This window comes from Podarcis filfolensis, assembly GCF_964270895.1.
Source record: "Podarcis filfolensis genome assembly, chromosome: 7".
Taxonomy (NCBI): domain Eukaryota; kingdom Metazoa; phylum Chordata; class Lepidosauria; order Squamata; family Lacertidae; genus Podarcis; species Podarcis filfolensis.
This window is the reverse complement of record NC_139603.1, coordinates 42,235,160-42,259,453: the sequence shown is the minus strand read 5'-3', so window position 1 is coordinate 42,259,453 and position 24,294 is coordinate 42,235,160. Positions and strand designations below refer to the sequence as shown.

At 37.1% G+C, this 24,294-nt stretch overlaps 1 protein-coding gene and 1 long non-coding RNA gene across 7 annotated transcripts in view; one reads left to right on the top strand and one right to left on the bottom strand.

Annotated features, from left to right (window-relative positions):
• Positions 1-55: 55 nt before the first annotated feature.
• On the top strand, positions 56-3,930 carry LOC310766467. The gene is made up of 2 exons (XR_014550175.1): positions 56-1,246; positions 1,905-3,930. It is a non-coding gene; the product is annotated as an uncharacterized lncRNA (long non-coding RNA).
• A 16-nt stretch (positions 3,931-3,946) lies between these two features.
• SPIRE1 (spire type actin nucleation factor 1) overlaps positions 3,947-24,294 on the bottom strand; it is an 81,979-nt gene continuing 61,631 nt past the window's right edge. For 2 of the 6 annotated variants that reach the window (XM_083622578.1, XM_083622579.1), the window contains 9 exons: positions 23,524-23,614; positions 21,999-22,141; positions 20,330-20,383; positions 18,731-18,904; positions 12,491-12,628; positions 11,434-11,504; positions 10,394-10,421; positions 9,828-9,964; positions 3,947-7,965 (listed from right to left, as the gene is read on the bottom strand). In XM_083622578.1, the coding sequence (XP_083478704.1) occupies positions 7,707-7,965; positions 9,828-9,964; positions 10,394-10,421; positions 11,434-11,504; positions 12,491-12,628; positions 18,731-18,904; positions 20,330-20,383; positions 21,999-22,141; positions 23,524-23,614 (1,095 nt within the window). In that variant the 3' untranslated portion in view covers positions 3,947-7,706. The remainder of the gene's footprint in view (positions 7,966-9,827; positions 9,965-10,393; positions 10,422-11,433; positions 11,505-12,490; positions 12,629-18,730; positions 18,905-20,329; positions 20,384-21,998; positions 22,142-23,523; positions 23,615-24,294) is intronic. The other 4 variants (XM_083622581.1, XM_083622580.1, XM_083622583.1 and 1 more) reach the window with 2 other exon arrangements.

Sequence of the window (24,294 nt, the reverse complement as noted above, 5' to 3'; positions counted from 1 at the left end):
GCAGTACACAACTGAGTCACAAACACTAAAAATAGCACAAGGGAGGCCACTAGGGCACACCGAAAATTTAACATACTTTGTTATATTGGTACTGCTAAGATGTACTTTTAAAAAACAAAACCTCAGTCTTCACTTCCTTTTCTCCCAGAAGTTGGAAGCCACTTACCTATGAGTAAACCCTACTAAATACAAGAGGTATTATTTTGCATAAACATGCAAAGGATTGTACTATGTATCTATTGAGAAAGCGGAGCTTGTACATTAGCTTCCTTAAAGTGTTATTAGTGCATGGAGACATGGACTAACTGGAAGTACGATTTAGCAAAATAAGATGAGGGACTCATCTTAATTGTGCAGCCATCAAGGTGGTGATTGTAAATCTTGTGAAAACAATCAATGAAACTTAATTCTAACCTTTGGGGGAAGTCCTATTCTCATGTGTTTACATAAATAGCGGAAAAGTCCTCTGAAGAAGTGTGCATGCACACGAAAGCTCATACCAATAACAAACTTAGTTGGTCTCTAAGGTGCTACTGGAAGGATTTTTTTTATTTTGTTTCAACTATGGCAGACCAACACGGCTACCTACCTGTAGCGGAAAAGTATGCAGTGGTACACACAACTTGCTCTCTGCAACATTAGAAAACGTATTGATCTGATGGAGCAATGAATACATCGGTACAACTTTTAGAATAGGTTTTTGTTTTAATTTGTAATGCATAAACTGTATATCAGTATTACATAACAGGAAAACAAGCAGAAAAATTCTATTGCCCTTTTCATTTACAAATGGCTACCCTGGTGCATCAGAAGCCATACAAAAACATGCACAGTGACATCACATAGGAGGAATTGAAGAACTATATCTTGTGCTTCCAGTTGTTTTTCTTAAAGGTATGCTGTTCCTCAACCCTGCAACTATACATAATTAAGAGGATTTTGATGGATGCAAATTTGACTGAGAATTTTGCTTTCTAATATATAAGGTTGCACAGCTGAGATTTGAAACTTATGCCTAAAGAAAGTTATAAAATGGGATGCTAGTATGCTGATAGAATTAAGTTATTTAACAAAGCAATAAGACTGAGCACGTTTTTCAGAGACGAATCTGCGAGTTATTTCTCCTGCCAAATATATTTCAGCTTAGTTTTACCTTTCACCATCTTTACTCCCACTCTTCTCTCAAGGAGTTCAAGCTGGCAGAGCTGGTGGCTTAAATTTATCCTGATGACAGCCCTATAAGCAGGTAAGACTTTTTAAAAGAGTGGTGTACCCAGGGCCACACATGATGGAGAAGGAATTTGAACATGCATCTCTCTATTGTTGGTGGGTAGCTTGTAAGTTGCTTTGGGCAAGGTAAAGAGACTAACAAATTTAATTCATTAATAATAATATCAATTCACATGATGTTTGTAAATTAATTTACCCACATACACACCACAGAAATGAACACGTGTTGCTTGTTGATTTAGAGGCCGTATAGTAGTCCTTCTTTTGCCACCCCTGCTTCTTGCCATAAACTCACAGGTGCAGAGCTCTCTGCTTGCTTTCTAAAGCCAGCTAACTAGGAGTTGGCAACATAGCTGAAGACAGGCATGGGAACTGAAAGCAGCATTCCACTTCCTTCCCTGGGGCAATTGGTCCTTAACAAGGGAGGAGACCTAGGTTTAACTACTTGTTTTCACACTTGCAGTGCAGGATCGGTAAAAAACAACAACCAACCAACCACTAATTGTTGAGGTAGTATGTTTTTATGTTTATCTCTTTATACTACTTACTTTTTTGTTGTCTGTGGTTTCTTTTTGTCTGCTGCTTAGATTTTTAAACCAGCAGTTTTAAATAAATTTAAAAGTACCGATTATAGCAGCCACCACCAACCTTATTGTATAAACTTTGTTCTGTAGGTGCTCCGTTGATGGATAGTGCTGTCTAAAAAAGCCTGTCAAGACATTTGATATTACTTTAGCAGAGATACTTCACATAACTTTAATATGTACCCTTCTATGAACACACTTCGTTAGCAAATGCAGATCTCTACATGCCCGTTTTCCATTAATTCCGTTTAGAATGGTTTAGAATGATGATCTCTGATACAGGTTTAGAAACAGAAATCCAACCAATAGGGGAAAAGTCATAGCACAAGAATACTGCAATACTAAATTCTGTCAACCATAGCAACTTACTGCTACAGAACCTTTCTACCACAAAACATTCAGCATTTTAAGTCTTTGTAAGTGCAAATCTAGCTGGAATTCCACAAGGGTGCTTGTATAGTCTTTACACTATTAGTAGCTTTTAAACAAGATTTATTTATTTATTATGTCTTTTTAATAGCAAAAAGATAAATGGGTTCTCCATATTATAATTCGGAAAGATGTAATATAAAAACAGTAAACTAAACTGCCAGGTATGTTCCTCTTTAGCACCCATCAGATTGTGGCAATATTAATTACAAGCTATTTTGTCTGCAATGTTGTATTTTATATCCAATTTTGTAAGACCTACTGATCAATTGTATTCTAAAAATTGAAAAGTACTTAAACTGGTGCTTTTAGAATCAGTGGTGTGGAGACCTCACCTCCTGCCCAAATGATGGCTAGATTTGCATGCAAGTTGTAACACATTATAATGGGTATTTTCCCCCGGCTTAGAATTTTCCTTAGCATGGCATTACATCATGCTCATTCCAGAATATGACTTCGTGTTAGCTTAAGCCAAGATTTTTTAAATGGGTACTATAAATCATGTGACCAAACCCCCCACCAAATAAATAAATAAATGCCAGCCATGTAAAACTAGTTGCATGGTCCCTTGGATCCAAGTGTGGTCAGTGCCATCTTGGGGAAAAACATCCACCATGTACGAAACAATATGCAAATTCAATCCTTCGGGAGTCAAATTGGTGTCACAGATAAAAATTTCTTCAAAAAATACGCAATACAAATACCAGGTAATTTGGAGTAGAGTTACATATATATTGCAAATGACAGAATGTCGTTTGAATTTGCTAACATCATGGAACCTTCAAATTACTAAAACAAAAAACAAAACAAAAAACCAACCACCAAGTATTTGAACCTGAACTAAAGTTATTTTTCGGAAGTAATCCTGAATGCATAAATAATATGCAACAGTATTCTTGATTATCTCATAAACAAGAGATTAAGAGTGCAATCGTAAGCATGAGAGAATAAACACAGTAGGATGCACCATGTGAATATGCAGAAGATTGTGCTGTGCAGTTTGCATCTAGAGTAGTTAAAATTTCTTAGCCTATAAGCCACAGTAGCTTCTGCTTTTCCGCAGCCACGAACACAGTCAATAAGTTGCCTGAAAATCTTGTATTTGATTTCCAGTGCAACTGCAATCTTTTAACTGGCGAGGGGAGGGGGGAGAGCACTTGTTCTTTCTCTTCAAGGCAGAGAAAGAGTTGTGTAAATTGCGGAGGTGAGGGAGGGAAAGATGGTCTACAATTAAAATACTTGTGCTGTTAGAATTCCAAAATTGTGCTAACAAGTACCCACATGTGATGCCATCGCTTGCCTAATACCTGCTTGGTGTGTCAGCATTTCACAAATGAAAATGTGAAACCATGCGTTATTAAAAGGGAACCACTTTTGACTTGCTTCACGTGCAGTAATCACAGGAGAAGAACTTTTTGTTAATAGGGATAGGCAGAACAAAAGGGGTTGGGGAAGAGGGGTGAGAAGTTTGAATTAATGTGTTATTGAATATGCTTCCTTTGGTAGAAAGGCCAAATTAATTTATTTTCTGACAGAATTTACACAATTAATGTAAATGTAGTAGTTGCAGAGACTAAGGATTCAGCACAAATGACATGTAATTAGAAATGCAGCTTGAGGTACAGAAATGTTTTTGGGAAAGTTTTTTAAACTTCAGTTTGTGAATCTTGTGCCAATTAAATGCTTTTTTTAAAAAAAAAATAGCCCATCAAAATTGCTTTATTGCTATTCTTCAGATACATCTGACAGATTTTCTTCCTTTCATGCAGCCCAAGCAAGTACTAAAATATTCTTTTCAAATATTGTACAGAGTTATAACAAATTATTAACACAGACAAAAGCTATGACAGAAAGGTGTTTTTATTTTCCTCATATTTCATATTTAAATAAAGGATTTCAACCAAAATAATAATAGAGTAACATTGTCACCAGGGATGCATAAAAGTTCTGTCTGCACACCAAGGCATTGCAAAGGCTTTGTCGCCACCTTCTGCAGAGCGGAGCTAGCTTGGAATTTCCCACAAAATATTTTCATGTACAAAACACACAATCATTTTACTGGATGCAGGTTTTCTACAATACACTTGGGGTACTTCCTAGATTTATTAGTAATTAGAAAAATAAATGCTTTAAAGTTCTTATGGTGCCAAGTTTGCTGTTCTAGATAGCCTTTCTCCTCTTTAAAACTCATTTAAACATTGGTATGATTTCTGATAACACAGAAGTTGGCTCATTTAGCTTATTTTAAATTTCCTCTTCACTCTTCATGAGAAGGTTGATTCTCACTACAAAGAGTGGTGGTTCTCCGAAGTTAATATATTTTACACATATTTACAAGTTGATATGATTATGTTGAAACAGACAAGGGCACCAAAAAGCTTCACGTTATAGGCAGCTTCCTGTGATATGGAGAAACAGTGTGAATATCCTTATTACTTGGACCACAGTTGGAATATTAATGGCAAGGTGACAAGAATGTTATGTCACACAACACAATGCTCAAGGAACCAAGTTCCCCCTCAGGCTTCAAACAACAACTTTGTGGAACTTCTTCCCCCAAATTAAAGGCCAGCATATTTCCTTCATCCTGACAGAAAGAGTCAAAGAGGAAATGAGAAAGGCGAAGGGCACTTGGAAAGTGGTGACTGAAAAATATCAAGCTTGCTAGTGGCAGTTTCTATTAAGATTGAATGCTGCATGTGGCTGTAAGTGCATTGTCAAAGGGAAAGAAAGAAGGAGTTGTGTTGTCTGTGTGCAGGGATAAAACTATTGAGGCAAGTAAGCAGCCTCCGCTTATATCGCTGGCATTCAAGGTGACTCACGCTGTCAGCACTTCAACCTCAAACCCCTCACCTTAGAATTTGAGGGGTCCTCTACCAGAAAGATCCCCACTTCACTCCCTGTAATTTGACTGGACCCATAGGAGCACCAAAGTTCATGTGTGCAATACTAATAAAGAGCCTAGAAAATCTAAATAATATTTAATAGAACGAGGCGACGACATAAGTCCCAGACACATTTTACAAAGAGAATTCAGGCATTTGTCTGAACACGTGAACTCTGTATCTGTAGGCAGGAGATAGCACATGCAAGCCCTGCCCCACACATTTGTTCCAAAACTTCCCCACGTTGAGCAGGATAGGTCTATAAGGGCATAGTACTTGCATTCCCTTAAATGTGAGTAGAACATCATGCATGATTGGGTACCCTGCTCAACCTGGGGAAGGCTGGAGACTGAGTGTGTGGGCTGATATAGATGGGGTTGTTGGGAGCAGGCTTTCCATCCATAGATGCATTTGTGTGTCCAGGCACATATCAGAATACAACTTAGTTCTCTAGAAAAGTAGCTAGACAACCGGATCTTGATATAGAGCAGGTTAGCTACATGGAAGAGAAGAGATGACATAGAAAACCTGGCAGGGTGAGAATCTCCTAGCTGATGCCTCACCTTACTGGGAGCTATTGCTGATGCCTTTGTGAGCTGTGAGGTGACCCCTTTGCTTCCACACAATTTGTGGCATTTATTAATAAAATGTAGCAAAATATAAAAGGAATAGGTGCTTTCAGTCCATTTTTTCCAAGCTGATTAATGGAAAAAAGACTATAGTCTAACAATACTTCTCGGTCTGATGTCATCACAATGCAATTTTATCATGTCAATTAACAAAGTGAAATTTAACTTCTGCTGTTATTGACCATGGGTTATGTCCATTGGTGGAACTCTTGTGGCTTTCCCTGTAGGAGTGTTTTATTTTGCCAGTGAGAATTCCTCAATTGTGCCAACAGTGCCAGTTTTGTCTGTAGTGTAGACACGGCCTACATTGGTTTATCCAATGAAAATAGAGTAGTCCCACTGTCTTGGATGAGTTGCTTAAGAATAATTGGACCAGCGACCCCATTGCATCCTAAGACCCCAAACATTTGTGCTTGTGCAGTTAGTTAAATTTCAGATATTAGAGCAGCAATATCAGGCTTTTAGTCTTTACATAGCAGCTCTATTTCTTGGCCTCTAAAGTTTTGGTTTTCTTGGAAGATAAGATTCATTTCTCAGCGTATTTTCATTTAAAAAATGTCTGGATGGAGGTTGCATTAAAGCAGATTCTGCTTATTTTGGAAGTGAACTGAGATGTCTCTCATCAACCTAAAATGTGAAAATGAAAATTCAAATATTTGAATCCTTCCTATCATATACTGAATGCTGATATTAAATATGGACCTAGCCATTAAAAACGTGAAAGGATTATTGTTCCTGTCCAGTGGATGATTTGCAAATATTTATAACTGTGCTGTTATAAATATAAAAACAACCTAGCTGCACACTCTACTCTAAGCCCCAGTTTGTTTACATTTAAAAATCAGAATATAAAAGAGTGCAAAAATGTAATGTTTGGTAATATTCCTGGAACTTCAAAACAGCTAGACAGTGTTTCTCCAAACCTTAAAAAAAACCTACCTCTCAATCTGAGACACTCCTGCCTCAAATTTTTGCAGGGTATAAAATTTCTTTACAGCCAAGATACAAACCCCTGTAAAAATGGGGCTTATAATGGATATGCTTCCAGACCCTTAATTATAGCAGTACTTAGGTGTTCTACTATAATACAAATATACATATGATCTATTTTCTCAGGATTGTCACCCAGAGAATGTTCTTAATTTTACAAAAAACTCATTAATATTAAAAAGTTGCACTTATCTTGCATCCCCTCCATAGAGAGTATTTTGCTTATGTCTAAAAGCTACAACTAACAACTACTGCAACTAACATTCAGAATACATTCAAGATAGGGAAGAAACTGCTATTACTTTAGACATAACACACTTATCATTATACTGGAACAAGTAGCAGCTGCAGGAAATAGTTACCCAATCCAGGCTTCTTAGCTTATTCAATATTTTATTCTAGAACCCAGACAGCATAAACTACCTAGTTTGGATTGATCGACCATGGTGAGCACATCCTTTAAAGCTTTGTGCTATACCATAAGGCATTAAGAGCCATGGCCCCCGTCAATTTTCTGTACAAGCATGGGCTTGTGTGCCACAAAGACTGAAATGTATATGTTAGTTGGTAGTAAATGCCAGCATAGTTCAATAATTACAACTGTGCTAACACCATTGTGTAGTTCTGTAACTATATTTTGACTCTTTTCTTGAAAATTATCGAAGGAATGAACACTAGAAAAAATAATGCAAGTAAAGGCGCTCTTTGTACACTGTGCCACATACAAAAAGGCAACAATTTCAAACGGACATTTTCTTCCTGTGCAAACAGTTTTATCTACTGACCTGCTGCATAGCCCGATTTCTTACTTTCTCTCTGTGTATAAATTATGGAGTGGCAAAACCAGTGATCTAATGCAAATGTAAGCTGTCGGGTGGAACAAAGGAAAAAAGACATTCTGGTTTCACCGAGTTCTCTCAAGACTTCATGAATACAAAGCAAAGAGAAAGGCACACAGCTCAGATCTCATTGATAGTCCTCTCAGAAGGGCAATACTCCGAGGTGCCTGGGGAGGACATGTAGAACGACTGGGTTTTCCTTTTTAATCTGGCTCGCTTGTTAGCCAGGGAGAGGCTGCGGCGGCTTGAATTGATGATTTCCGAAATGAACTTTTTGCAGTCCACACACACTTCCATGGTGCTCCAGTCCTCCATTAGCTCTTTTGGAAATAGTGCTTCTTCATCTGATTTATCTACAGACTTGGACTTTGAGGATAACCTGAAAACAAAGCAACAATTCTGTTCTTATTAGGGTTATTTAGCTTTCCAATTGTACTAGAGAGGTGACAAATCTGTCTCTCACAGATTTGTACTCTAGTACTCTCACAGTACTAGAGAGATAGCAAATCTGTCTCTCACAGGTCTTTTTACTTCCTAACATATTGTGTCAGGGGAGAGAGGTGTTTCTTGTGGCCAGTTATGATTAATGCAAAACACAGATTAATCATAGCAAAATTGTGCTATTTGGCTAACAGATATGAAGGCATTTATGATCTTAGAAAATGGTTATATACAAGCAAGAGAAAAATAAACCTTTGCAAATTAGATTCATAAATGATTTTGCACATGGTTTCTCTAACTTTAATGGCAACCTTAAGTTGAAAAACTAGTTATGTTTCTCTAACAAATAATGAAACAAATTTTATGACGAGTGAGTACGAAAAAAGACAACTGCAAATTCAAATTTTAATTTTAAAAAGCTAAGCAAGTTCTTTTCTTGCAGCAAAACCTTAAAAACTAAACATTATGTCCGATTGCAGCATCCTGTTCATGCAAATGAAACTTGCCCTTCTGCTATAATCTTGCAGCCCTTTGTACACCTCCAAAATCTGCTCTAAAGAATTGGGAAGATGTGGAGCTGATTGGGAGAATTAGGAGGGTGCTGATGAAAGGAAATTATGATGCGTCTGTTGGAGCAACACTGGATTTTGACAGTGGGTTATTGTGCCTTGAAGAATAGATAATTAAAATAATATTTCTCGAAAGTTACTTCAGCATGCAAGATTGGGGGCAGAGATAAATTTTAATATAATTTTAAATATTAATGTGAAGATCCAAAGAGGTACATGTGTACATAAGATCAACTTATTGAAGTTTGGGTTGTTGTTTTTTTAGGGGAGGGAGGTGTGCCAATTTCCTTTTTCAGAAGCTATACCAGGAAGCCCACCAACCTTTGGGGGTAGCTTTTCAGGGAGTCTGAAGGGCTCCCACAAGAAAATGGAGGTTGAAATGCTTTTATAGATTGAACACCTTTTGATCACTGCCTGGAAACTTGTTGAAGGATAGGGTCTAGAGCTTTCACAAGTACCTATAGTACACTTCTAAAAATGTAATAGTACATTTGTGGCAGTATACATCTATTTGCTGGAAGTGCGAGAAACAGAGAGGTGACTTCTTCCACATGTGGTGAGAATGTTCACTGACCAAAAAAGAAAAAGGGAAAAAAAAGGAAACTACAGATACCATTGGTCTCAGTGTTATTTTTTTGCTTTTTCTGTTAAAATATACAAGTGGTTTAGTATGACAAGAACATAAGAAAATGGCATCTTATATGCTGTTGGAAGCAAGAACTGTTTGCAAAAATGGTGATTAGCAACCACATCAACTGTTACTGAATAGCCAGGTTAATGCATTATGTCAGATTTAAAGAGAAAAGCCAAAGATAAATTTGCCACAAATTGGCAGCCATTTATGGACTCAAACAAAGCTCTATGGTTGAGCAAAATATATTGTTGTTTTATACTGATTTGAAGCCAGGTTTGGCAAGGATGGTAAATCCATTTTATACAGATTCTTGCCTATTTTCCACTTTTAACTTCCCTTTTGAAATAAAATAAATTTTGTGTTTAATTTTGCAAATGTCACCTAATTGTAGTTCTGCAATGGTTTATTTAAATTTTGACAGATCCCCCCCATTTAATTGTATTTTTTTTTAAAAAAAGAGAGAATAATAGTAAGCATCTTAGAAATAAATATATGTAACAATTCACTGCCCAAAAACAAAATGAACTATGGAATATAGTCCATGAAAGTAGCTGGTAGTAGATAAGCAGTCTAATCTTAATCAGAAGTATCACTTACCTTGGCATGCCCCTAAGGGACCGGTGATGGCTAGTGGAAGGTTTATCTGGCCTCATAAAACTTTCTCCTTTCTGTAAAGCCGAAGGTCCCAGAGAAAAGATGGGAAGTGTAGAATATGGCTTTGATGGCAGGCGCATCTGTTACAAAGGAAAGAGAATAACAATTATAGACTGAGCTACCTAGAGACAGTGCCATTATGTGGGCTTGTACAACTTTCGCAAGCATATTCCCAGTCAATGACCCAGAATTTGTGAACCATAGAGATACCAAAGCAATACATTCCCTTCTACAGGAGTCCCGTTTTAAAAAAATGTTGCAAATACATGTATTGCAAATGCTGTAAGAAAAGAAATATGAGTGAATGAACACTACTGTGTATATATGGCAAGTATATTCAAAGCAGGGGATGCTGTAAACTGATTTTTAGGGGGGGGGCGGTTTCTGCTGAATTTTTTTCCGTTGTACTTTGTACTTTGTTGTACTATGAAGATAGTAAAGCAGCTGTTCCTGATGAATCACACCATAGATTTTAAGAAGATGAAGGATTTATAGGTTTCTGAACTTACCTTCTTGCAACACTGTGAGCATACAGGCCTATAAAAGAAAAAGAAAATATGTGACTTACTCAGCTAAATGTAGTAATACTTTTGCAGGACAGCACTGGACACGTCACTTCAAAAGTTGTATTGTTCTTTCCTAGTAAAAATGCTTTATGAGCTACGAACTATTTTTGAATTTCACTGGCTTTAGCTTAAATACCAGAACTCAGGAGAAGGCAAAAAATAAAAACAAAGGATTGTCATCCAAAGAATCTTGAGCACATGGCCTGGGTCTTGCCCATCTTCATGTTTCAACTGCAGTCCTGAGCTACAAAAGTGTTGCCTAATGTTAGGGCATACTGTAGCTTAGATGAGAAGTTTAGGGACCTCACAAGCCACGATCGGCATGTTTCCATAGGCAGTCCTATAGATATTAACCATTATCAGGAAATTAGGAATGGAATGTGTGAAAAACCCAAGAGCCCTATTCAGACTTGACATCAGCACTCTTCTTTTTATTTAATCACATCCTAGAAGATTAGATGGCAAATTTTAAATGGCTCTTACGGGAAACTCGCAGGAACATTAAACTTGAGTGGCAATGTTTTCTTATAATTTCATGCAAGCAGTTTGTATTAGGGAGCATGTATGTGCAGACCAAGGGGACTAAATATCATTCATCCATTTCCTGCTCTTAAGATATTGATTCTGAGAAACTTGCACAACCATGGCATTTGAGATACGTTGTTGCAGCATCTACTCCCTTCTTTGGCAACTTGTTCTTTTTATGTCATTCTGCCAACTTCAAATATTAACAATGAATCTGAAAGTGCTTTTATTCTGTCTTATGTCCTATCCCATAATGAGCATTTGCTAATCATCCCTACTCATTATCTAGGAAAACACAAAAACTCCCTGTTCAAATTCACCTTTACTCCTAAATACAGTACAAATATCACCCTTTCTCCTTCAATTACATACTAAATGTAACACAAAAAGTTAAAGCAAACAGAATTCTGCTCCAGTGCCTTCACTAGTTATTGTTACTATGAAAACCAAAGGCTTACCTTTTACAAAACTGACAGGTATAGGACCAGGTGAAGAAAGAAAACCTCCTTGTTCGGCAACAAAAACAGAGCTATAAAAATTGAGAAGAGCCCATAGCATTAGTAGGTCTTTCTAGAAAATCAATTTACTAACATCTAAAAAAATTATCAGTAAAGATAAAGGGTAGAAATTGATGTCACACTATTGCGAATGTTCTGTCTGCACAAGTATATCAGCTTGGCAAATGGAACAATCCCTGACCCTACAGAGTCCATTTCAGGGAGCATGCAGTGGGGGAAACCCAACTGCACAAGCAGAAGCCCTTGCACAGGACTTATGGAGTTTATGATGAGCAGCACAACTCCCCCCACTTTTCCTCTCCCTTGCAACCAGCTGTTCAACCTCAAAATGTGTTTTAGAGGGTTGGAAAAGATTCTGGAACAGATTTGGGGGTCAGGCAAGGAGAAGAAGTAGTTTGCAACCCAATACATCCAAAGTGTAAAGTTAACCAGCCGCCTTATAGATTAAATCAGTGCAATTAAATTTGTGAAATGTTTTCATGGTCCTTTACTTAATCTAGAAGAAAGCACTCAATTAGAAATCTGACAACACAATCCTAAAAGCATCCTTACTCAGAAAGAAGTTCCAAAGAGTTCAGTAAGAACTGACTGAAGCATTTCCCCCATTCTCAAATGACTAGAATTACACGCAACTCAACAACTCAAAGAAATGTATGGTTTTATGGTGCTATTCTTGACTTGATCCAATATAGCACTAAGTAACTGTACTGTCAGCTCAAAAACATACACTGGGACTTTCCTTCCTTCCCAAATCTGCTTTGGAGGGTTGGACGGAAACCCCTAACAGATTTAGGGGATGTGCAAGGGAAAAAGAAGGTGAGAAAATCCTATTGCAAAAGAATAAATCCTTGAGCTGAGGGTGGGGGAAGATTACTTAACATGACATTGGATGCAGGCCTTAATTTGTTAATTTCAGGAGCTCTAATAACATTTAGCTGAATTTCTTCTTCATCATTCACTCCTGGTTCTCTGGGAAAATCAGCCTAAGCATCCTTACCTTTCCTTTCTTGAGGGCAGTATAGACATCTTTATACTGCTGGTACTTCTCTAGCTCGGCCTTCACTAGCACTTGACGGATGTGCATTACTTCTTCCACTGTAAGAGCCAGGCATTCCACTGGGTAACAAAACTCCTCCTGAAAGCCAAAAGGTTCTATTTTAAATATGTATCTCACAGAATTTCATAGCCGCCAGCCTAGAGAGCCAGTCACCTGGTTAGTAATTTGAGGAGAGAAAAGATTTCATCACCCAAACCAGAAGTGTATATCTGGTCTAGAGGCATCACGTGTTTCCAGAAGGCTAAGAGTTTAGAATTTGCAACCAAAGGGGTCTAATGCTCACTAAAAACATATTGTCATTTATTAAGCTAATTACTGTATTATGAACCTCACATTATAGATTTGTGTTCTGATGCAGAAAAATGCAAAATAATGTTGCCTGCCACTGAAAACACAGGCGCTTATTTTCACTGAAATGTCTGACACTCTGTGATGCCTAGAACAGACAGAGAAATGGTTAGTAGCCCAATCCCAAAGAGAACTTTATTCTGTGGTATCATATGTAGGTAACATAGTATTCTAAATATCCAGTACAGTTAACATTACACACAGGTTATATTGTTCCCGTATAATGTTACACAATCAGTTTAAACTTCATACAGTTACATACAGTGATATTTGTGACACAAATATAGTATTGCTTTCTGACACTAAAACTCCCTAGCAAATTGATGCTAAGCTGAATACACATTCCGCACTGATGGTACCACAGGATAAAACACCAATTCCCAATTATTTGTAATTGATTAAATAAATCTAGCTAAAAGACAGAAATTATTTGCACATCCCACTATGTTGTGCTTTCTAACAGGGCACAGTAAGTCTTTCAACACGGCATGTTGACCCTACTGGTTTGTACAAGGGCAACCAGTCATCTATGGTGTGGAGCTAGGACTTTAGCCTAGATCCAAATCCAACATTATCAGCTGTCAAAAACAATGGCAGGAAATTTCCATAAGCATAGTCGCATAATACTGCACATTTGGAAATCCAATTTTCAAACCAAATATGCAATTAAGATCCGCTGCAAGTTATTTAATTTTACAGTCTAAAGATTTTCTGTCTTTTAGGAAGAAAAAAATCAATTATGATGTATACCAGATAAAAATGTGCATTTAGGAGCCACCATATATATATTTTAAAAACTGCAGTCTTACCAATCTAGAAATGGAACACACACAGAAACTTCATCTTGCTTAAGGTGCCCACAAAGGTCTATAAACTGAGTGAAATTTGCCTTTGTAATCATTACTTTCTTGGTATTGTTCAAGATGCCATTTTTCTGAAGAGCCAAAATTTAATACAGCTTGCTTTGAAGGATACCTTGCTTCAAAGCAAAGCCAAATGTGTTTCATAACCAACACATTTCAGAAAACAATTATGCTTTCTAATGTGTTTCCAATGCCAGGTAAAGACCTTTTATTTCCCAAGCTTTTTAAATAAAAAAAAACCCCTTTTATTGATCTGTTTTATTTTGGATACTGTTTTTAAAGAGTTTCTGTTTCTAGTTTTTAAATGCATTAGTTATTTATGGTTTTTAATATTTTATTATAAGGTCTTGGGTTGGATCCTGAGTTGCTTTCAGTGAATAGAAAGACTCCTTCTATTCACAGAATGGATTGCAATCCAAAAAGAGCAAGCAAGAATAAGTGGCTTTTGCCTGTTTCCCCTTCCAATCCCTTACCACGCTGCATTTGAGGCCTTCAACCCCCCCAGGAGGGATGTAGGGCTAAGGGAGAATAAACAAAAAATACTTATTTCCATTTCTTCAAGTGAGTGGAGTTCTGTTCTTCAGAACTCTGGATCAAAGCCATTGTATCTGATTGGCAGGGAATCTATCAAAATAAATAGTGATGGAGGCTGACCCAAGGCCTCGCTTCATGTTCCAACACCAGGAGAGACACATTTTGTTGTGATTGTGGCAGGACTTTTCAGTTGGGGTACCGGATTGTGCAACTGCCTCCTCCCAAAGAGATTTGATTAGCCTATTCAGCGATGATTGTTAGGTGGGTGGTTAAGATTTATTTTATTTTGGCAGGCTTTTGATTAGTTTTTAATTCATTTCTGCCTGTGGATTTGTTCTGTTAACTTGTTTTAAGACTCTTGGCTTTCATAACAGTGTCTAACTGGTATCAATGTTGTAAGTTGCCTTGAGTGAACCTTTCTGGACTGAAATCTATAGTGTATCCAGTTGTGTCTCCCTGCTGACAGAAGTGACAGAAGGCACTTTGATCCAGCAAAGGCTTCATTACCTGAACAGTAGGCAGTCTGCAGCCCCCTCCAAATCTGATCAAGAGGGTTTGGAGACCTTTTGGCAGATGAGTGTATGGACCAGCAGGAGAAAGGGAGAATTTGCCAAAACCACCTCCCCACCTTCCATTAGCAGAGAGGCACAACTGGATACAATTCATAAAATATCAAGCAGGGGAAAGTGGTTCAGTTTTTAATGCAAAAGGGATGCATGCGTGGCGGTACTAAACCCCCTCCCACCTGTGGTATACCTCCATGCAGTAGATATGTCCCCTACCCTCAATAACATTTCCTCCTAGCATATCTATCTCCCTCCTTTTAACAGCAAACTAACACCATATCAATATACTGACTATACCCCAATGTTTCAAAAGCAGTCCATGATGCTGCATTGGGATGAGGAAACACAAAGCCAAAATCTAATTGGACATGCAGAACTGAACCATTACTCTGAGCTGGATGGCTTTTGAAAGCTAGTCCACCATATTCAATGAGAATTTCTATACTATATCATCATTATTATATTTATCTCTGCCACCCCCTCGCACACTTTATCGTCACAAGGCAGCTTAGGCTGAGAGCATGCGCCCGGGCCAAGGATATCCAGTGAATGTCAGGGTTAAGTGGACTTTTGTCCAAGTCTCCTAGTTTAGTACTATTAGCACAACACTATTCATTGTGCTAGAATTTCTTCCATTTAAGTATACTTAGGATTACACCAAAGTGATACACATACCATTTCAGAGGATGAAAGAGAAAAATTCAAGTTTGGAAATGTGTGCACCATACAGACACACTCACTAGAGAGCCAGTATAGACCACAACCTCAACTTTTTCTGCTTTGTAATACATGGAATAGCCTTTTAAAAGATTTAAATTCTAATAGTATTTGCTTAAATTCTTCCCTTAGCTGTCTTTACTGACTGCAACCAATTAAAATAGCACTTAATGAATACTTTAGGACCCATTACTACCAGCTACACTGGAGTTCTGTAATAGCTTTATTTGTCTTTATTTATTTGTAATAACTTTATTGTGTCTCTTAGGTTTTTTTCTTGAATATGCTCTATTGTTCTCCACTACAGTACATAAAGAAAATATTATGTCCGTTAAAAAAATAATCTATGTATAACTACAGACATGAGCAAAAAAATAATAATTTTGGTCTAAATGCTTTTTTTTTTTTCATTTTCAAGAAGTTAACACAAGGACAACCAAACTGCAATGCAACATTAAAACAAATGATAGAGATACTGAGTTCTTATGGGAATATATTTTGAGATGTTCCAATGAGATTACGTATCAGCTAATATCCTTTTAATGAAAGCAAGTCACTGAGCAGTCCAATTGAAGTTTATTGAAAGAGGCATTTGGCATTACCAGTTCCATACAAAATCCATTCCACTATCATGAGTACATGTAACGGAGTGTGCATCATTGACTAATATTTTTTTATTTCTAAGATTTTAAAAATGAAAATAATGAAAATCCACTATTTGCTGGATTTGAACACATGTTAATATTGAATAAAACTTGATATAGCAGAAGCACAAGCAATCATGAGTTCAAAATGACAAGCATGTCTGACTGCATTCCCAGAACCTGGGAACTAGAAGGTCAGTTATGTAAATTCTGATGTTTATCTGAAAAGGACCACAAAGTCTTTAGTGCTTGAAGGAGGTTTTTCATCATGTGAGTCTCTGTATGTCTTGACTGCATCACTCTGCGTCTCTCTAATAATATTGGCCAGGATCCAAACAACAAGGGAATTACTCCCATGATCTCAAAAACTCTACTGGACTTGTGTCCCCGCCCCAACAGTTGCCCCCCCCTTTTTGTATGGCAAACTGTTTTTGAAACTGAAAGGAGCTTCAAAATCATGATAGGACATGGGAGGTCAGATATGGGGGTGGGGCAGGGAACGATGGACAAAAGATCTATTTAGATCCAAGCAATTTAATTTCCATCTTATGTTAATTGTACCCAACAGGCTGTAAAACGTGACTGTGATTCATCACCATGTATTTAAAATAGTTGCTAAAATATACTTGTAATGCCTTTTCCACAATCCCCATTAAAATGCATGGGAGACGCATTGAGCATAGTCATGCCTTTTCATTTTTCCTAAGAAGAAATTTCTCTGGTTTGTGCCTAGCAACTCTTCCCCACAAATAATTAAATATCTATAATACTGTTGTTTTTATGAGAGTTTAACTTTCGTTTCTAAATATGTACTGAATCCAATTTTTATTGAACATGACAAACGGTTTGAGTATGGAATAGTTTAAGAGTGCCTCCAACTGAGCTTAGCATTGTAAATGAGTCATTCAGATTTCACATATGGCTTCACTGGCAATGGGTGTTTTTAAAAAATTAATTTATTGGATTTTCTGCGGAAAGGGTCTAATTACATGGCAAAAAACAAAGGCTGGCGTTTTGATGCTAATGACACTGTGTGATCACTGCAGAAAAAAACTTGCAATCTCCTAATAAGCACCCATCTGGAAGCACCTTTTATGATTAGGGATTTTTTGGGGGGGGTGGGTAGCTCATAACCCAGTCTCATGGAGCTGTTGCTAGAGGTATCTCAGAATCCAAAGTGAGGGAAATCCATTCAGTTCCACTCTATATTCTAATCTGGGGTGTGTTCATACTACCACTTACTCTGCATCCAGTGCGCCCACACTGCTAATTTTTGAAATCACATTCACATGTTGTTAGCCACAATCCTTACCAATTCTATGGTTTCTTGACAAGAATTGCTGAGGTTTCATGAGGCTTTTCCCTCCTCAAACCAGCTTCAATCTGATTAGAAAACTGGATGCTGAGTAGGCAGGAATGTGAACATAGCCTAACAGTGGTTGTTCAGGTGCAGATGACAGCTTCATGAACAAGAGTTCCAGGGGGGTTGCAGGGGCAGGAGACTAAAAATGCCATGTGCATCGGTTGAAGACATCCCTGGCCCCTCCCTAATGTGGAAAACTCTATGCAAATAAGACTTGAAACACAGCAGAGAAAAATGAACTTGCTGTTTCAAGCCACTAATGTGAGCGGACCCACAGGCTGCTGCTAGTCTCGCCTCCACAGGGCTGAGACAGAAGGCCAGGGTACTTGCTGATGCAATTCTGTTTATAGTTCTTCCTGCACCAGAAGCAATTTAACTAGCTTTGGGGTTTTACCAGTAGGATGGAGCCTTGAAGCTAATAGCACTGCTTTCATCATGGAAATGGCTCATTCGACTGGACTGAAAGTGTCCCATATATATCTTGCGCTCTTATATTGCTACTTATCAAAAACTAATAAAGGAGTAACTTTAATCAGGTAAAATATAGTAAATATTGATAGATTGGTAGAGAAAGTAAACCTACATTGTATATATATTCTGCAATTCAATTTTATTGTAACAAATATATTAAAATTTCCCTCAGATGTCCTTACACAAATCCTCAGAATCCAATAAGCTTCTTAAACCTACTTGATTTATAAACACTGGTTTGTGATTATATTTGCTTGCTGAGTTGGCACACATAAAGAGAGAAATAATGTATAAATATCAAAATTTGGGCAAAACTGGACATCTGTGGTTTCAGATAAGTGGTTTTAAAATATTTTTTTAATTCTTCTGAACTGGCTTTCCACTGCTTTTTATTTTTATTTTTTAAAATTCCACTGATTTAAGATAATGACAATTCCTTCCCTAATAATCTTGTGATGTTGCATTTTTAGTTTGCTGTCCTTTCATAAGTGATTTCTCTTCCCCAGCAAATTGATTAGAGAATCTACACATGCACAGAAAAGTCTACAGATGTTGAAATCAACTTGAATCAGAATCCAGTGACAATCTAGGCTGTTAATTCTTGCCATAGCTCCCCTTTTTGAGGGGAGAAAAAGATGGCTAAGAAAGTATATAGGGAGCAGTGCAAGGCAAACCTCTGAGAGTGTCCACTTGTTGTTAAAAGCTCTCTCACAAAGATAATATATAGTCCTTGCCACCCCAAATAAGGCTGCTTCAAAGGGATGGGAGCTAAGCTGAGAGGCTGTATGTATGGCTGGGAAAAGTGTTTTGAGCGTCATCCTTGGAAATAAACTTGTTATCCTGGGAACCTGAACAACAGACAGGAAGAAGAATGCTGAACACGAGCAACAGTTTTACCAGTGCTTCTGATTATGTAACTCTAGCTCCAGTATTAATTTCCTTAGCATACTAGCAAGCCAGTTTAACGAAACCGTAGCTAGTATGTGAAATAGGACGAGTTCCCTTCTAATCCTGCTGAAAAAAACAAGCAACTTTCTGTTCACTGGAAATGATGGGGTTTCTTTCACCTTGGGAGACCAACTGCCATCATTGGAGCAGAAGATAAGCCATGAAATTTCATCAATCCTGGGGGAAGGGATGAAGAAGTTTGGCATTAAATTTAAAGTAGGTAGCATTTTGAGCTTACTTATGTCACTTCCTTCATTTTTTGAGCCTGTCCAGTAATTGCATCCCTAAAGCCATATGTTAGAACTAGGCAAGGAAGTCTAACAGTGTTTAATGACACTGAAAGTCTTCAATGATAATCTGAAGTAACTACTTAAATTTCTACAGTTTTTTATAGAAAAAATGGCTATGAAATGTCAGGTATCACCCCTAGGAGGCACTATTACACAATACAAATACACGAACAAAACACCATAATAATCTCTCTTTTCTCACATCATCTTTTAAAATAGCATGACTGGGCCACATTTGTTTACAAAAATGTATGAAGTGAGCATAAGGCTACAAGTATTAACACAGAACTATATTTCATTGCCAAAATATGAGCTGCTTTCTGATACTACAGAAATTATTGCAGCCATTCTTATGTTACGTTAGGCATATTAAATGGACATGAACTTTCAAATTTTCTCTCTCTCTCAGCAAAATAATGAACCAAGGAGAAAACTATTCTATGGCATGAATAAACCTTATAACATTTGTGCATACTACTTCAAATCCAGTTCCATCAAGGAATTTCTTTGAAATTTCTTCTTTGGTTTGATTAAGTAAGCTATACATTTTCTGGATTAGTTAATGGTTGAAACACTGTGATGCAGATGCACCAGAGACATACAATCTGCAAATCTAAAGGAACTGCCTTCTCTGTATGTATCACTTCCATGCACTCTTTTCAATATCTGTACCACACAAACATTTCCTCAGAACAGAGTGCTTTCAGTTGTGGCACACTGTGAAATGTTCTCTTTTAAGAAATTCCATCAAGCCAAGAACTTAAATGGGTAAAGGCCACTCTAAATAAGATTCTAAGCTAAACTGAAATTTGGATTTTTATTTTGTTTTCTTTGATTTGGCCAATTGCTATCGATTTATACTTTTTATCTATAATTTTGTGGGGCGGGGTTTGCTTCTGCTACTTTGGCTTTTTCATTTTTCATTTTATTTTGCTATGTTGTTGTTTTAATGATATGTTGTAGCCGCCTTTGGTAGTTTTACAAGTAAGGCGGAATACAAAATTTTAAAATAAAAAAATAATGATGAATACTTACAAGAAGCCTTCTCATTCTCATAAGGCCAAACAAGAACAGAAATAGGGGGTGCTCCTTTTGATAGTACAAGATATAAAATATTAGATTGTTATTCAGAAATATTTGTAGATGTAAAGTTCTCCATCCAAATTTTGTTTTTCACATCTGCTGTAATTTTATCAACAGATATTATATTCACAGTTCTTGCTCCCATCTTACCTTAGATCTCAAGAACTAAACACAGCTGCCAAAGAACATCTTTCTTCCACAGACAGAGCTCTAAAAGTGAAACCCAGCTAGTACCCAATATCAGCTGACAGTAATGTAAAAAGGCAATAAATTTTATTCTTTTGTCCCTTTTTATTGAAAAAAGAGAGCATAAGAGGTCCCTATAAATGAATAGTAAAAATACTTAAAGAAGACAATCAATAAAGTTTTCAGATTATTTTACGAAAGGATGGATGAACTGGGAAGTTTTTCAAAAGCATAAAAAAGAAACCCCCGTTTTGTACAGGATCAGAATAATGTTAATCAGAAACGACAATCAATTAAATACTCCCAAACAATCCCACCCCCACCCCCCGTGTAGATATGTGGCTGTAATAGACCTCAGTGGAAACAAACATTTTTGTACCACATAAAAAAGCCAGATTTTCTGTATGTTGATTACTTCCCTCAGTCATACTTCAAACAAACTCTCTCTTATGTCTAAAACAATTACTCTCTTTAGCTAACTCTTCAAAAAATAATACTTTTTGTGTTGTACTCTGCATGCTGCACTAACAAATAAGCTTAAGGTTACTGAAATTCCATTTACCTAGGATCATAAGATGTACTCAAGTTAGAATCATATGACAACAAACTGTTTGATTTCTTCTTGGGGAATAGACTGTGCCCTCTACATTAGGGAAGTATATTATTTAATACAAGTTAACCTCAGCACCTTGAAGAGTTGGCATCCAAATCATGGCCTCTTGAGCCAAGGAGGAATAAGAAGGGCTCTCTTCAAGTTAAGCAATGCAAATAAATTGACTTGAAGAGCTTGCAAGTGCCCCTTGCTCTCTCAAAAACTTCTTTCAGTCTTCCTCAGTTCTAAGGGACACTCTTGGGCCCTTCTGGCAAGGGACAAGAGACTAAAAAGTGAACTTGGAACTCTCATATGAAATCCAAGTTATTTAAGGCACAGTGCCAGCCCCAAAGCAGGCATTTTGTTCCCCCATGACACTTACATGCTGTCGGAAAACTGCTTTCAATTAAAGCCAATTGGCTAATCTGCTGAACTTTGTTTTCAAGAAAAAATTAAAAAATTGTCCTCAATGGATTCTTATATTGCCATGCGATCATATCTGCTCTGGGCTTTTTAAATCAAACTAACATGGGGGGGGGGGGAAAGTATCAACCTTCTTGTTATTTAGAAACATAATAATTTTGTCAGCGTATTTAAATAAAAATGTCATCAACGCTTAAGCACAATATTCAAAACTTGAATCAGAAAGTTCCGAGTTTTCTCCTGGAGTTTCCAATCAGTTTACAGTGGATGAAGCTCAAGTGCTGATTCAAATTCTCACACAGTTCAAGGTAGTATTACATCTGGGTTTCAACACAGCATTTCATTATCCTCTCATTGTTGTGGAGCTGTTGTGTCTTTACCCATCAACCAGTGTCGAAAATTATCTACCACGCTACTTACAAGTGATCTGGAGCTCTGCTTTGTAGGTGGCAGGAACTGTCGAACATTGGTTGGTGTTTCCTTTTCAATGGAATGTCGCCTCTGAGGTGGCTGTCTCCTCTCTGGCTGTGGTGTGGATGATATTGGCAAGAATTTCGGAGGCACTATAAATTCAATCAGCATCAATTAGTTCTAAGTAACAGTTTACTTTGCTAATAATCAGACATTTTCTTTTAAGAACAGGACCAATGACATCAAAGGAACCCAATCCTATTGTTCTACTCAGACTGTGGCGATGCTTTAATAAGTGGAACTGCATCAAGTGTTGAACACAATTTTCAGTGTATTTATTATGGTGGTAAATTTATAAAAACGATTCCAAGTCAGCTTCCAAGCCAAAATCTAATAAAATTCTTCTATATTTATTTTAACACCTTCACGGGAAGATAACAAAAATGTGAGCTAAGGTTTCTTTATAAACCACATACCTTTGTGTGAAATCAACCCAGAGTGAGGCTAAACTATTTCCCCAACAATTCAGGAGGTTAGTTGACCTAATGATTTAACTCCCTTACTCAATCCACATCTAAACCACTACATTGCAACATTTCTTCACTACATCGGTGGTTGCTATAAAGATACAGCTTCAAATAATTAACATATGTACAATTGTACAGACTGTTAGCTGTATTTTCTAATATGGCTAAAATGATTTCTTGCTTCATTATACCCCATCCCTACAGATTCACATGACTACCAGTGGATTTTGCTACAGCAGGATTCTACAACTAATGAGTAGAAATATTCGGCATTGCTCCCTAGTAATCACAACCTCATCTGAAAGTGTGAAGAGCTTTTTTAAAAAAGACCATGGAATTACAAAAGCATAATCCTCCCCTCTCCGCAGGCATCACTCTTAATGTTTTGACCTCAAAACAGCACATTTGTAGCTACCCCATAAATGAAAGAGGGCATATGCCAACACAGCTGTTTGATACAGGTGATACACAAGTGTGTTGCTCAAACACTCCTCATATGGCCAGTACAAATCTATAGAATCACAGGAGGCCATGAGGATTTCAGATGTTCAAGACTTAAAGGTTGATGCAAAGGTTGTCAAGTCAAATCAAGTAACCTTTATTGGCATCACACAAGAACATTCAGAATACATTCAGAATAGATAGCCAGTATGATCTCGTCGCCACCCCAAGGGCACAGCAAAAGTTGTCAATAGATCCTGAAGTATCACACCTGTATTTTCCTTTAGTCTGTTCCAGATCAGACTCCCTGGACACCAGGACTTTCCTTTTTTTGCCAATTATTGTTATTTATTTTACAAATTATTACAAGTCATTACCAAATTAATTCAACTTAAAAGAATTTTCCACAACCGGTTTCCTGCTCTCCTTATGAGATATGTCCAAGATAGACCCATGTTGATGTGTAAGTTTCCTTTAACTTAGTGAATTGGGTGTCCCTTGCTGGAGTCATCTGCTCCTAGATGTTCCTACTGTACTGCACACTTTTTCAAAGGTTGGATTCTTACCCTTTTTCCCAGATATGGTCTCTGGAAATGTATCTTCCATTTGGGAGGGAGAAATACTACTGCTGCTGGGTGATTTCTGTACATACTCCTCCTAGAAGAAAGAAAATAGGTCATTTAGATGTTCTTGTTGATCAATTGCTTCCACTTTAAAAAGCAGACAACATCTACAATACTTTATTTAACAAGTTCCAATTAATAATAATAATAAATTTTATTTATATCCCGCCCTCCCCAGCCGAAGCCGGGCTCAGGGCGGCTAACAACAATAAAACAGTACAAAAGTACAGCACAAACAACACTCTAAAATCATTCATTATAAAATTAGTTATGCTTTAGCATTTCTACTTTCTAGTTATTAGCAAACTTTTCATATGCCATGATCAGAGTTTTTATCAACACAAGGTACTGAAAAACACTAGTATATATAGTCATTGGATCACATTAATAAAAATATTGCTAGAAGACAACAGATTACAAAATCTTGTGGTTGTCCCCCCCCCCCCAACACCTTTGCTCATGTACCTCTTTGCTCTGTTTCCATAAATTTTCTTATGTATATACTCAACAAATATTACTTTTATTCATTTGAATTTAGAATAGAGTTTGTGGCTTACATACTTATAAAGTATAACATGATTAGTTAGCTGGTATTTCTACTCAATATAGCATTTTTCCTATTTCTTTAAATTGTATTGGTAATTTACTTTCAATTTATTATAACATGACATTCAACCTAAGGTCTTCTTTACATGATATACAATCCAAGCTGTA